This window comes from Pezoporus occidentalis, unplaced genomic scaffold (genome assembly GCF_034315485.1).
Source record: "Pezoporus occidentalis ecotype Australia unplaced genomic scaffold, CSIRO_AGI_Poc_V1 ctg23, whole genome shotgun sequence".
Taxonomy (NCBI): Eukaryota; Metazoa; Chordata; class Aves; order Psittaciformes; family Psittacidae; genus Pezoporus; species Pezoporus occidentalis.
This window is the reverse complement of record NW_026914180.1, coordinates 7072279-7088190: the sequence shown is the minus strand read 5'-3', so window position 1 is coordinate 7088190 and position 15912 is coordinate 7072279. Positions and strand designations below refer to the sequence as shown.

Sequence of the window (15912 nt, the reverse complement as noted above, 5' to 3'; positions counted from 1 at the left end):
TAAAATAGGGCTCTGTTTCTGTTTTTCCAACCCAAAAAGCTGTTTGTGATACTGCTAGTAATGTACATGGATGTACACAGAGTACTGCTGGCAAACAGGAGCACTAATCATTCAGGGGCATTGCATGCATATGCACAATTGATTGTATATACAGACTCACTGTTCCATCCAGCACTTTTCTATGGAAGTACTGAAGAGACAAGTAATACATGACTCAGAATACAATGCTCCAGCTAATCACAGAATTGTATAATAGTTAGTGTTAGAGTACCTTGCACAAATATTTGTTCAGTTCATATTGATTATCTGAATCCAAAGCATGCTTAAAAAATATACATGGTTCAGTTTTTTAGATTTTCTATCTAATTTCATTTCCATTCTTATCTGGGTTAAAGGTAACAAAAACTTTTAATACTTTTTTTTTTTGTCAGATTCATTTTAGCTTGGCTATGTTTCAAAATCATCACATTGTCACACAAATGTTCACTTTATTACCAGCTAGGAAACAGCACATCAGAACAGGCTGGAAAAGCCATCAGGGCAGGGCTGCTACTTTGGGTGCTGATATTGTTTACATGAATGGGAATATGAAACCACAGCCTGAAATAGATGGTATGAGTAGTGCTTTGGAGATCATTCTTTCCCCACCGATTACACAGAAAGCCTTAATGAGCACTTCAGGTCCCCTGTTAAATTGCCATGTCACACTCATTTTTACCTTTTACTTGCAATAGAAAGCCACATTTATTTACAGAAAAAAACAAACAAACAAAAAACCAACCAGACATTAGCTGTAACTTTCACTTTCCAATATTATAAAGATGTTACAATTCGAGCAAAAATCAGTGCTGGTTGTGACAAAAAAATAAATTGGTTTACTTTTAGTATTTAGAAATAAAGATAGTCTGTTACGTAATTTTTTTGTAAAACGACACAACTTCAACACAAATATTAATAGAATTATGGAGTACATAAGAATATTCATTCAAATGAAAATGGGGATGGTTATTTTCAAGTCAGTTACACTTCCACCACTTTCCTTCTCAATTTATGCTGGAGTTCATAGTTTGCATGTATTATCTAAGAAAGTATTAAACATTGAATATTACAGTTTTTATAGTAATGAGTTTGCACTCATTAACAAACATCAAACAAGGAATATGGCTGTTGTTAATAACCATGTGTTTGTGGTGTTAGTGTGAATCATTCTATTTACCAGTCATACTCATGCTCAGCCCAGAGATAACTTTGCCTACTGAATCAATGAAGAACATTGACCTCTAAGATAAAAAAACCTGCCTTACTAGCAATACCATACAAGAACATACTTAAGAGAATAATTGTTAGAGAAGGAAAATTGATAAAACAAAATTTGTTAGAACACCTATTTATTAGAGCATCTACTTTTCAGAGCACCGCTTATTTTTTTCAGAATGAAGTGCAGGAACTAGATGTGCGTGGTGTTAATACAAGCAAATACACAAGAAATTTAGCCTCACCACCAGATCTAGTCCTCATCAAAATATTCTTTTATGCTAAACCCCTATAGGCTGACTCTGCAGTTGCACAGCATCCTTTCATTCCATGTAGTCTCATCAAGGAGGAAAAAAGAAGTGGCAGAGCTGGAGGAATCTCTGTCAGTACCACGGTGAAGTTTTCTACACTAGGCAATAAATTAGTCTTATGGCAGCCAGCACTAGAAACAGACCCAGCAATTCAGGCATGAATATTCTTTATCACATAGTGGGAAAGTGGCTCAACCAATTTGAAGGAACAATTATCCCTAACAAATCACAAACAACACTTAATATAGCTGGACTTCTTTTATGTATTCCTTTAACCAGTTAAATTAATGTGCTTAAACAGAAGTGTTAACAGGAGTCAAAAACATTATTTATAGCAATGAAAGAGGAGAAGAAGTAATTATTAATATGCATTATAAACACAGGATGACACTTTAACAAAATCTACAAATTCAGAAATTTTAATTCTACTGCTGCTCAGAACATGTGCAGCTAGATTCTTTATAGCCTTTTTCCAGCGAAAGTTTACAGCCTTTTCCTGCCATCCCTGCTTCTGTCATCCTTAGTCAAGAATATCTAAAAGCCGCTCTTAAAATGGACCAGTAATACCAGTAATATTAAAGTTACATGATATCCAAAACAAAAAATCACACTAGACTATGTTGCGCAAGGCTCTGTCCAACCTGGCCTTGAACACTGCCAGGGATGGAGCATTCAACACTACTTTGGGCACCTGTTCCAGTGCCCCACCACCCTCACAAAAAAGAACTTCTTCCTTAGGTTAGATAAACTTCCTTCTTAGGTTAGATAAACCTAAACTTCTCCTGCTTAAGTTTAAACCCAATTCCCCTTGTCCTACCACTACAGTCCCTGACAGAGTCCCTCTCCAGCATCCTTGTAGGCCAGATAAGCAAACAGATAAAACCCTTATGACAAATATAGCTATCTACAAGTAACACAGGTGAAATTTAATGAACATACGCCACTGTGAACATTCCCTGTGCAATCAATGAAAATCTGTTATTTCTTCTTAAGTATTATGTAGCTTAGCTCCTTGTTTCTCTTCAACTTTTTTTCTGAATATGGATGCTAAAAGTCCTTATTAGCTTGCTGAATATTACCTCGCTGGTTAGTCTCAGTACAAATATACAAGCAAAACTGTGCACTGGTTATGATGCAAAAGCTGGTGAGATTCTCTGTACTTTCCTGCTCATATGCAGTTTTCAGAGCTCTTCTTATAACTTTTTAGTGTATATCTGAACTTTTGAGAATGTCCAAAAATTTCAGCCTGAATGCACCATTTAACTTCTCTGTGAAGCCATCAGTATAAAAAAATAATATATCAAACAAGTCAAACATTTTGATGCCCATCTTTTTTCTATGTGAGATATTGATATGCTTGTAACTGACAGTTACGCACAGATAATGCAGGATTTTTATACATGACCAAAATAATACTTTTACTAAAAATTTTGTCATTAGGGAGTCAAATTCTCAATTTTAGATAGCTTTTTTTAGTAAATTTTTTTTTTTTTTAACCAAATCTATGAAAAGATTGCTGAAAAAGCAGAGAAGGTATATTTTCCCCAGGATAATCTACGACTAAGGATTTACAAGCTTTAAAACTCTAGACTTAGTTTGTTGTCTTGATTTACTGTAAAAATTATGAGAACAGAAAAAGAAACACTGGTCTGGGGCTAAAAGAAGCAACTGAAGTTGAACGTGAAAAAGAAAGAAAATGTAAAACAAATGGGAAACTGACTTAGTGGTCAGACAGAAAGAAGTGCACCGTCCTTGATTACAACAGAAAACACATGAAGAGATACTTAAAACTGAGAATTTTCTATCCTATCATCAGCTGGTGATGTGTTTCTGTTTGTTTTCTGTAATGCACAGATCTATAATCAAGCCAAACCCACACAAACTGAATTCAGTTTTCTCAGAGATGAACACCAATAGACAGGCAGCCACTAAAGGCAGCTACTGGTCTGCTGAGGAAGCAGTATCATCCTAGTTTCTGTAGGACCTTCCACTCCACATTTTTGCCTACCCTTGCATAATTACAAACTGCTATTACACTGCATGGCATGGAGAAAAATTCACTGTACTGTCCTTCCTTATCCTTTCCCAACTGGTAAAATGTGACTTTCCTGAGCACCTTATTCAGTACTGACCTGTTCCACAACACAACTAACCACGGTTTGACTAATATGTCCCACATTTTGAAGAGTTGAGTTTAATGTTTTGCATGCTCACATTTAAATCATACAGGAGGATGATATAAAGATGTGGAAAAGGAGCCAATTAACACTGGTTAAAGCAACCACTGCATGCTTCTGCATGCCAGTAGGATGTTTCACTTTGAACAACTGTTTTCAGATAAGCCTACTCTCTGGTAGCAAAAAGACAGGTACTTTAAGGGAATGGCTTGACAAAGAATAAGAAACCAACAGAGCAGAAAAATATTTCTAAGCTTTCATGTCAGTCAAAAAAGTACCAGGTGCTACAACACTTCTGCTCATGTAAAGTTAAACAACAGGATTACCTAGTTATAAATCCAGAGTCATCTGCTCTCCCAATCATTCTTATGGCTTACTATTTTTTTTTAATACATGAGTATTTAGTTGCAACATGCACAATACTAGAAAGATTTACATTTTCATCAAAGGTACTATAAATAGTGACGGACTTCTTCTAACAAGTTTCTGAGCTTTAAATAAGCAATACTGTAAAAATCGTGTTCTTTCTCATTTTTTTTCTTCCTACTGCATTGCATATTCTTATTTATAGACTTGTGTGATTATTCCCTACCCATTCAAATTGCTCATTTTCTTATTTATACTCTCTTATGATTATTCTCTACCTGTTCAAATTGCTCATTCTCATCTTTGCTTTAATCAGTGCTTCTAGAAATTGTTTTTTGTTAAAGAAGACAGCCAAGGAAGAGAACAGCAAAAGAACTAAGGCAACAAACCCAGATTTATGGATGGAAAAGGCCCTTAACTTTAACTATTCTCACAGACTGACTGGAGAAATTTCACATTGATATTTGGAGAAGAACCCAAATATCCCCCTCCCAGGACTAAATGTCAAACTGAGAGGGTCACATACTCAACCTACAATTGCTAGCGACTCAACCTCAACTGGGGGACCAGAAAATCTCATCATTCTACAGAAATCTTTCATGCTGAGTAATTCTTTTCTGGCATGCTATCCCATCAATGCTGATTAACGTCAGTCCACACAAAGCTAACAAGGGACTGACAGAGTCTACTCTATATGGGCTTGGGATCTGCTCATTTCTCTTAGATGTTCTGGCTGAGCTGCATTTACATTAAATTAGAATATAACAAAAAAGAGTCCACAGAATAAATAAAGGAAAAATGGTTATGACCATTTAGGGACCTAGTATTGCACCATCCCATTTGAATGCCAATTAAAAAAGATGACAGTTTTTGTAAGTGTTTATGAAAGAAATGTCATTTTCTTTATCGCCAGTGTTGTAAAACAGCTTTCTGACTGATGAAACTCGGTTTCAGCTTTGCTTTATTGAAAAATAACACAAATTCTCCAGTTACAGGATATCAGTTTTATCTTAGGTTTTGTCTTTCAGTTAGCTTCATTTGCCCAAAAGCTGGGCTACCTCTACCCTGTGGACTATGGTCACTCCTGGTTTCAATCCCAAACAAACTCATCTCTCAGGCTCCATTCTGGAGAAAGCCAGTTTGTTCCTCTTGGGAAAAAGGCAAAGCACAGCCAAGAGGTTAGCTTGCTCCTGATAGAGAGCATGGATGTAAACCATGCCAAGATTGGCACCTTCTGCCAAGAGCACTCCGACACTACTCCAGCATGCTATGTGCCCTCAGAGGCCTTCACATCATGCCCGATGGCAAACTATCATGCCTCCAGCTTCATGTTTCCAGAATAGCACTGCTGTGGGCTGTATTACTTTTGGCGCTTAGGACAGAAGAACCACACACACATACAAAACAAAGAGTGTGTCAGGGCCAAAGAAAAATACCATGAGCCAAAGGCAATGCTGTGTGGTCACAGCGTATCTGCTCCAGATGGTAACAGGGCCTTCATTCCCTGTCACAATACACAAAAACAGTATAGACTTTTGTAAGAGACAGAGAGAGAAGCCAATTAACTAAATAAATCTGAAACACATCAAAGGGAGAGAGAAAAAAATACAAGGAAGGAAATATGGAAGAAAATAATTATGTTTTGGTTCTTCACATTAATCTTCATGAAATAGTTTAGAAACCAGAATAATTATCTGTTTACAGTGACAAAATTTTGAAATAGCCAGTAATAGTTCAAGAACACTGTATTTACCAATTTACTATTTCAATAACATTAAATGAACTCTGAACTAATCATAAGGATCACGAAATGTTCATAAATTGCTACTGAGGAAACCCAATACCTTGTGAGAAAAAGTGTAAATATTTAATTAATAGTTAATCAACTCTTTGGAGTCAAATTACCTGTAAAGGAATTGTAAAGGAAACACTGTGAAAGAAACTGGAAGACTGGAGCAGCCAAAGAGAGAGAACTTTAAAAACATGTCTGTGCAGAAATACCAATCTGCTGTGCAACTGAATGTCAATAATTTATCCTACTCATTTAAATATGCATGTCTTCTTTCCAGTGTATTTTAAGCCATTTCATTCCATAGAATCAAATTCTGAGGTTTCCCCAAATCCAAAACAGATGGAAGATAATGAGGAAAAAACAGAAAGTCAAAGCATAATTATTTTTTTTAGCAGGCTTTTAGGGATGAACAATTTGTCAAGCTATGCTCCTGATAAAGAATTCACAAGATATGGGAAGCCATTTCTCCACTAGGGTTTACAGCATAACTAATACCAATAATAATCATCTAAATAATTGACATAGTAGGGTCAAATTATCCCAACATCAAGTCTGGACAAAAAAATAAGGCCTATTTCTTGATAAATACCTCTTGGAATTATCATTTAGTTATTAAATGATTTGGTAGTGTAGAAATGTTAGATATTATTACTAATTAGATTTTAAATCAGTATAATTCATTGATTTGAGATACACTATGATAATATAAGCCAAGTGAGAATATTTCTTTTGCATACCTATACAGAGGTATTACCACCGCCTTCAAATGAGCTTTTCCATTAAATAAAAATGCTTTGAACACACTGAAGCCTATGTACAAACACAGGAACACAGATGTATTTTTAAAGATCTGTATTAGGTCTTTATATCTGTATAAAGATATATATAAGAGATACAAAATACATATATAAGATATATTTCTTTATATTTCTATGTATTTCTATATTTTATATATCTTATAGATATATGTATCTATAAAGCTATTTATTTTTAAAGATCTTTTCAAATAGCAGTTTGCACTTTTAGTACTAATTCCTTTAAATTCACGACACTTTTACTTCTTGTTAGTATTGAGTTTCAGTCCTTCTCATAGTTTTCAAGCTACTGAAGAATGCATGCAGTGTGGTCTCTTCGCCACCAATGGTTTAAGTATTTATGCAGTACTTCAATTAACAGTGTAACATTCTTGCCATTTTTCCACACACACATTTTTAATTCCTTCAAAAATGGACACCCTTCTTGTGTTTCTTAATAATTCTCTGCATGCAATGAATTTTCTAAAATTATTGCCAAAAGTTCAGTAATCTTACTAACTAATTTCTGAAAGGCTTTAACTCGTGTATTTAAATTTTCCAAGTGACTGTTTCCTCAATGTAAGACAGTTTTCAATCACTTCTAATCATGTATTTTTCTATTCTTGCTTATCCCCCTCATCAATTTTAAAAGCAAGGCGTACTTGATTTAGTCTACTTTTAATTAAAGGGCCTTTTTCCTTATACGTTTTTCCTGATAATACTAGAAGTAACTTCTAGTGCTCTTGGCTTCTCCTACACTATCCTCCTACTCTTATGTTCTATACAGAAAATGCGTGGCTAGTTCTATAGATTTTTCTTGCGTACTTTCCACTGCCAGCATCTTCTGGAAGTCTTGCTTTCCCCGATATTTTTTAATAATTAGACATAAAGTCCATAGGTTTCATTTTACATATTTTTAATGTGTTATATGATTTTTTCTTTTTTTTTTGCATATTGAGTTGAAACAGTTTATAATCTAAAAACAACAAATCCTCTTTTGATATTTTCAACATTTCTTCCCTGGTGATAGAAAATAAATGCTGCCTGATATGTACAGTGGCTTCTACTCAGCACAAGAAGACTAAGAAAAGCAAGAAGTAAACAAAATAAACAGGAATATATTAGGAAATGGGAGACAGCCATTCTGTGCTGCCAGTCAGGAGAAAAGCCAACAAAGAGGTTTGCCTAAAAGTAGCAAACCACCTGATGAAGAAAGCAGCAGTACAGTTTCTGCTATGAAGGTGTCTGGACCAACAGGTCACAAAATATACAGGACAATCTGTCTCTAGCAACAAATGAACCTTCAAACTACAGCAAAAAGAAAATAAAATACAAATTCAAATGATGAGTCATCTTTTCAACTAGTGAAGTCCTCCGAAAGTACACATTTGTCATCCACTATATGACACGGTAGGATGACTGTCGCTTACCTTAAACATGTATTTATAAAGAAAGATTATCTTGCTGTTTTGCTGTATCCTTACTCAGAAATAAGACATGCTTCCATAAATTTCACTGTCATTACTACTTGTGAATACTTGTAATACGCAAGGCCACTCTTTCAGTCAAACCCAAGAGGTTGTAACACTTTAAAAAAAAAAAAAAAGTTACTAATCCAAGTATGAGAATCCTCTTTAAGTCCAACTATCTACATATGCTCATAATTTTCACTTTTGACCTCTGTTAGATTTTGATCTTTCTTATTATTCATACATTTGCCTATGTGCCCAGACACTGATTGACCTTTTAAGGAATTGCAGCTGTATTTGACCAAATGATCTTTGAGCCAGTAAGAAAGAATAGTCAGCTGCTCAGTTTTCATCAGAAGAGATCTGATGCCCTGCTAATTTCAGAACTTTATTTTGAATATTACGTAATATGCATACTCATTTGCTAAATCATCTGTATTTCTTCATCAATGATTAGTATCACAAAGCAACTGAAAAGTCTTTATCTTTTCCTTGCCAAAAGTTCACTCCTTTAAAATGCCATATAAAAGAAACTAGAACACTGTCCATCATTCTTGTCACTGATGTGCATGTGGAACATTTACAATGTCCAAGCACTGTTTACTCTCCCCTGCTAACACCTTGCATTTCCTTCTCAAAGTACTAAGGCTGCTTTCATCTCTGTTTAGTCACTTATTTTTCTTCTGATTAGAGATGAGTCATAAAATCTGGATCTAGACTGGTTTTTTAAAAATCCAAACTACCCTTCAGTTACCAAGAGCAGTACTACTTTCTCTAGTATCTAATTACTTGTTTTCTCAACCTTGTTTGCAATGACAGGATTTGTCTTACCTAACTTTACCCAGCTAAATGTTATTTGCACTATCTTAAAATAGGCATCTCTCATAAGAGTGGGATGAATCCCCAGCTAGATGTGCCTGTCTCCCCTTATTAGATATAAAAAGACCATAAACAGCTAACAAACCCAGCTAATATATGGCCTGGAGCAAGTAATTTGAAATGTTAAAACGGAAAGTATATAGCATTAGTTTACCCACTTGTCTCCTTGAAGACGTGATGCAAATATACATGCTTTCAAGCATTCTGAAACTCAAGCGCAACCTCGAAAATGAAATTCCCTAAAATACAATCTCCCTCTCAAGCTTTCATGGAACAATCTGGGAAGGTACTTTTCAGCTTAGTGGTGTATTTTTCCTTGCTGTAGGAGCCAGATACACACTAATTCGTTTGGGACATTATCTTTCTTCTTTCTCCTGTTTACTGTTCGCTATATTTGGGGAACCTGGACTTTTACAGTTCCTCCACTTATGAAGCTAGCTTTGCTTTTCATTTCCACCCCAGAACTTCCAAACTCTGTCAGTGGACCATGCTATAATGATTTTCACTTTGTTAGTCACCTGCACTGTTTACAGCTTTCCCCTTTAGTTTTCTCTGGCCTCATTACCACATTGGTTCTGGCAACTGAGGAGTTGCCAACTGGTTACTTTTGCTCTTTTAAATTATCCATATTCATTACTTTGACAAATGTGACGTACATGTTGGCCTAGAAATGCAGACAAAGCAGAGAGAGGCACAAAAACTCCTTCAGTTTTTATTATAGCTGCCACTCAAAGTTATCTTAAAAGGTATTTTAATATTGTAGACCTTTTTATACACTGCAAGCTTCACACAACAAAGAATACATATTTGTGTATAAAGAACATAATATATTTTGAAGAATATTTTACTATTATCTATAATATTAGGCATAGGTACTAATCATCTCATGTCTTCTTTACTAGCATCCTATCCATGCCCACCTCAGCAAATACAGCTTTTTATTTCTTTGAGCAACCTAACACTTCAGGTTTTATCTTTGCCTTCTGGAAAAAAGTTCTCCAATGGTCTGTAACACTGTCATAAAGAATTAGGTTATTTACAGATTTTATCTACTTCTTGTACTTTGACCAAGCTACCAAGTGAGTTTAACTGACATGTTAAACTCAGTTCAAGTACTAAAATATTGAGTATTTCCTAAAGATGCTTATACGAAACAAATACAGGGTGAGCAAGATCTAAATTCAATGGATTAAACCTCACTTTAGGATCTTTAGATGCTCAGTTCTGCAAGTTTTTTTCTAAAATAATTGGATAGCTAGTAACACAGAAGTGCATGTAACTGTTTCACAGTCTCTCACAGTGTTTACTCTCTGTTTCCCAGAGCTTTTAATAGCATCAACCTTCCCCCTCATCAAGACTTTTTTTTGGAACAGGTCACTTACTTTGTAATACGGTCAATGTTAGCAATTTGCTTCTGGTTCCGGATTATTTCTATAGCTGCCCAAAGATGCTGGATAGCCTTTGTATCTGCCTGTCGCCTCTTCGTTAAGCGTGCCATGACCTGTTTACTTGGTCAGCTGTAGCCGATAAATAAAAAAGATACACCAAAAAGTTAATCATGAATTATGAAATGGATTACATGATGATCATATTGCAATAGATATGATTACAAGGAAGAATTTTTTAACTTATAGTAATGCAATTTGTATACAGCATGTTCTCTTATGCTTAAAGAGCAGTAAAAAGCAAATAGTTTACAAGAACCCCTTTCACATCACATCATCGATACAGAAAACAAAAGGTGAGCAGTAAAAATTATCAAATCAACAGCAAGCAATTTATCAAATTGTCTATAGAAAAGTCAGTTCTCTAAAATTTGGTAAAAAGCATAAGCTGCTCTGGCCTGAAGCTTCCACAGCCTCCTTCATTGCCCAGAACCCTTAAAAAAAGTGAGTGTGCTTGACTACGTCACACAGTGTAAGCATGAACTCTGACACACAGAAAAAGTTGGACACACAGTTTATTATACTATATAGTTCTCAGAGCATTATTTTCACATTTTTATAACTTGCAACTATTTAAAAAAATCTATTCTATGAGCAGGAACTAGAAGTATATTTTCATGGATGACAAATATTTAAAAAAATATTTTGGAGCAATTCCATTTGCTGTAACATGCTAAACCCTAACAGGACCAAAGTGCTTCTGATGGCATTTACCCATCTAACCAACCCTGAACGGGAACATAATGAGCATCTGGCTTTGTTTACAAATTTTCCAAAAGCTTGAGGCAACGAGTACAGATAAGCCATAAATCGCCTACAGCTCTACTACAGGCACAGAATCCCTTTTTAAAAGCTTAACGATGCATTTTGATCACTAAATAACTTTCTTCCAGTGCCACCACTTTCTCAATGAAAAAAATGACTGATTTATGACTGCTACCAAGGTCTGTAATTTATTTTAGAGCTCTGTCCTCAGGATGAACTACGTGGTATGCACGTGGATATCTGCAGCTAGCAGAATATTAACTTCAGTAACCCAAAATAATATAAAAAAATGCAAAAAAAAATACCATCTGTGCAATGCTAAAGACAGGAACTTAAGTATTAAAAGTCTCCTCTCAAATTCACAAAAATTAAGCAGATTTGACTATTCCATTAGTTGCAGCAATGTAATTTTCAAGTTAATGGGACCTACGGGTGCTTGTCAGAGGGCTGTCAAGTTTGAGAACTGAGATTAGCTCTGCAATTCTCACTTACTCTACAGGTGTAATGAAATGAAGCACAACTTTCTATTGTTAAGGAGAAGAAATTATTTAAGAGCATTATACTTAACATTATGTAGCCCATTAAAAAAAAAAAAAAAGAAAAAAAGAAAGAAAAAAGAAAAGAAAAATTTTTAAAAATGATGTGAAGTGATATGTGCACATCCAGGTGCGTGAGGCACCTCTTGCTGCCTGAGATAGCAGGGAAGGGCAGAACAGAGCGGCGCTTGTGGAGGCAGAGTGTGGCCACACATCGACCCCACATTTCTGCTTTAGAAATCTCTTCCCACTGAGATTTAAAGCAAGGGCAACTGGATGGATCTCCCAGAAAAGAAAGGCCAAGAGTACATTTTTGAGGGAAGGATAAGAGGTAATATGACAGACATACAGCTAAGAGTGACAGCCAGTAGATAGCATCACGTGAGAACGGTTCAGAGAAAGAAAGCTTATATTTGTAATAGTGAGAAAAGACACCACATCCCTGTGAGCTCCTCTGCATTCACTTCACAGAACATAAGGTCATTATAAGTAAAAAAAACCCTAATTTGTAAGAGAAACATAAGATTATTCATAGAATTTAATTCTTAAGGAAAAGACATGTAAAACACAAAAACAGGTTAGATACTAACACAAAAAAAGGACAATCTTTACAGCCCTATTGTATTAGCATAAAACTCCCTTCCTAACACATAACTGACTGAAAGTGAAATAATTATTTTTTTTCCAGCTTTCTATAAACTATCTGCTTTAAATGCTGTTAGCTGATATGGCGGTCCACAGACCAGACACAGAGCCTCTTATGCAGTATCATGTCCGCATGTGAGGACCAAGGAGGAAACACTCATCCTTCTCAACCCTGCTATCAGTGTGAAACAACAGAGCAGTTCTCAAGTTTATTCTGCAATGAACAAAGTGGGTCCTGTTATCCCCGCTGCTTTAAAAATAACCGTTATTTTTGGCAGCCTGGCATACGGCTGCTCGTGTGAGAGCCACACTCAGCGTGCCTGGCAGAGGGGAAGGGAGGTGGCTTTCTCTCACAACCCTGTGACACCTGGGCCTAAGGGCCCCAGCACAAGGCAGGGCCCTGGAGGACCCATCTGCTGCCACAGCGTGGCCCCATGTCCCTGCTGCGCAGCTGAAGGAAGGGCTGACCTTCGGGGCTAAGGAATTCCTTCTCATGTCTCCAGGGCAGGACAAGAAGCCCACGTCCCAGACAGGGAGAGGGAGAGTGAAGACGGATTGATGTAATTACAAGTTCCTGAAGCTCTGTGGTTGCAGAGCTGCACCTAAGATGGGTGCCAGCGGTCAGAGGAGGGCCTCTCCCTACAGAGGTGCTATGGGCTCCACACTTCCTTTGGAGTGCACTTTTGGAGCAAATTTCCTGACCACCCCTGCCCCATCCTTACCACTCTTTGCTGGCTTGGAGCACACAAAAGCTATGCCCTGTGTCATGGCTAACTCCAACCCACAGCACGAGCACGCACCTCTGAGGCCCCAGGCGCTGCAAGGAGGTCACTCCATGGGACCAGACTGGACCCCAAAGCACTGCTAGTGCTGATGCCCACCCAAACTACCCGCTCCTGGCTGGTCCTGCTCTCCACTGCTTGCACAGGCACAGCCATGGCTCTTCCCCCTGTCTGTCTGGAACTAAAAGCAGTAAGAATTCTGACATGTGAGACACAGCAATCACACGTGCTCTGTTCCATTCCTTTCTTTTTCTGTAAGATACAATAATTTTACTAGGTGTTCTGCCTTCAAAAAAATACATGCTTCATTTTGATAGCTTCAGTTTACTACTTAAGGGCACTTTTGTTAAACTCAGGAGTCAATGCTCCCCTATTGAAATAGCATATAATATACACCACACTCACCAAAATATAAAAATAGATACATTTTTCCAAAAAACCCACACCACTTTACCATTATTTTAATCTTTTAATTGCATGGTGCAGAAGAAATATAGAACCTTTTTGCATGAAAGAAAAAAAGATTGTGGCACATTTCTCATTGTTCACTGCAGTTACTCTTCCTCCATGGTAAAACTAACCACAACAGTCTACCCCCCTGCATTCCTCTAAAATTATGAGCAGTTTTCTATATTATCATAAAATCTTACAGGTAACTTGTATCAGACTGTTAATAGATCATTAAATGCTTTGGAGGCCTACTTCCAACCAATAAAATGCTCCCAGTGCTTCAACATGCACAACTTACTCAAGCAAGTAACAGTTTAAAGCTTAATGGGAGACATATTAGATTCTTAAATCTATATTTATCACTCCTGATTATTTGCTTATGTGTGGGTGCACACGCACACAAATGCAGGAGAACAAGCATAAACAGCCAGTGCATGTGTGTATGTGTAAGAATCTATGGCTTAGAGGTTAAATATCAAAAGAGGCTGATTCACCCATGCAGTGTTTAAAGAAGTTAGAACTCCAGAGAACCATTAAAACCACAATACTGAAATATACATTTACATATAAATGCTTGAAGATGTTTCCCATCCCCCCCCCCCCTTTCATTATGGCATTTACTTCAACATCCTGCAAAAAAACCCTAAAAAAAGCTGAAGCAAACATTAATTTCTCAGTTGTGATATGACAGCCATCATGCATGTTAAGCTATGGTATCCCCTATCCATACAAAATTGTTTGCTTCATGCCATTTCTGTCATGTTCTGCTAGAAGTTTATGGAAGGTTGTGGCTTCTTGAAGAAAGGTTGGCAAACAAAAGATGGCTAAAAATCAAAGATTTTATATCCGTAGGATGTGTCTTAGGTTTGTAGACATCCATGGGACCTGCAGAATATAAGAAGTGTTCCAACAAAGAGAGGTTTGTGTGGCTGACATGCCAGCTCACACACTTCCATCACACTCACTTACACTGGGTCCAAAGAAAAGAATTTATCTTCTTAATTTTCAACTCTCTAACTGTTCCTCACTGCAATCTGAGTGAGGCTTTACTACATTTTATATTTTAAATTTCCCTTTAATTTCCTATGTACAACATTTTGAAAAATATACCACTTTATGGTACACAACTTGCCTCGAAAGCTAAATGTTACCCACATTTCTTACAGGCAGGCTCAACAAACTGCCCTTTATCTTGTGAATACACACAGCATGGCTTATCTTCTCAAAGGCCTTAGCAATGCACTCACTGCCATGAAGTGGCAATGCTACGGCAGTGGCAAAACAGACTTACTGTCAAAACAGCAAGGCTACTAGTTGACAGACACACACTTGGCCAAATCAAGTGCTGTACAGCTCTCTGTTGCAGTACATGTGAATATGGAAATCTGCACTCCAAGTCAAAATAAACAAAAATCACCTTGCAGCATGTCTAGGAATTCAGCCCAAGGAACCTCCTGACCTGCTGCTTACATCGAATTTAGCAGATACTATCAGGTACTAAGTTTAGCTAGAAACAATCCCTACAGACAGTAACAAGTGAAAGGTAGTCAAATCTTGCCATGCTTTAGCTGCTAAATACCATCGTCCAAGGAAAATACAATGCTTCTGAAAATTTAACTAATGAATTGGACTTTGCACTGAAGCAGACGGTACTGCAGTTGGGTGCTGTTGCTCTGATGGGAGCTGCTAATTAAGAACTGACAAGTAGTGGCTTGTTAAATCTTCTGTTCGTACTTCACTGTGAGGCTACCTGTGGCGCTCATCCCTTTCAGTGAAAAGTCGAACAGGTTAAACTTCATCCCTGCTATTAGCCACCATTTGGCTGAGATTTGGTATGCAGTTAATTGCAATGGAAAGACAGTTTAAGAAGTTGATCCTTGCCACTGCTCAGCTGATAGTTTCTGCCTTTCAGCCCTGAATCCTTGGGGTTTGCTATTATTTCTTTCACACTACACTGTGAAAATATTTCAGGCTCAACAGGAGGAACAGGCTAGGCTCAGTCTCAGTTTTTGTGGCTTTCATGCTGTGAGACTGGCTGAGTTTGGGGAGTTAGGAAACTTGGACACAGACTGAGCTTCATATTTATACACACATTAAAATATGGACTCTAGTCCTTCGTTAAGTGTAACTTTTTATAGTAAGCATAAAACTGTACATATAATCAGTACCAGCAGTTCCAAATGTTTAATGCTTTGTTCTTATATTAAATAGGAGTTTCCTATTAAAATCCAGATTACAAATTTGCAG

At 36.9% G+C, this 15912-nt stretch overlaps 1 protein-coding gene across 6 annotated transcripts in view; it reads right to left on the bottom strand.

Annotated features, from left to right (window-relative positions):
* ZMYND11 (zinc finger MYND-type containing 11) overlaps positions 1-15912 on the bottom strand; it is a 111306-nt gene that overhangs the window by 54761 nt on the left and 40633 nt on the right. For 5 of the 6 annotated variants that reach the window (XM_062621511.1, XM_062621515.1, XM_062621513.1 and 2 more), the window contains exon 2: positions 10425-10559. The exons of the other annotated variant lie outside the window; for it this stretch is intronic. In XM_062621511.1, coding sequence (XP_062477495.1) covers positions 10425-10540 — 116 coding nt within the window. In that variant the 5' untranslated portion in view covers positions 10541-10559. The remainder of the gene's footprint in view (positions 1-10424; positions 10560-15912) is intronic. 6 annotated transcript variants of the gene reach the window in all.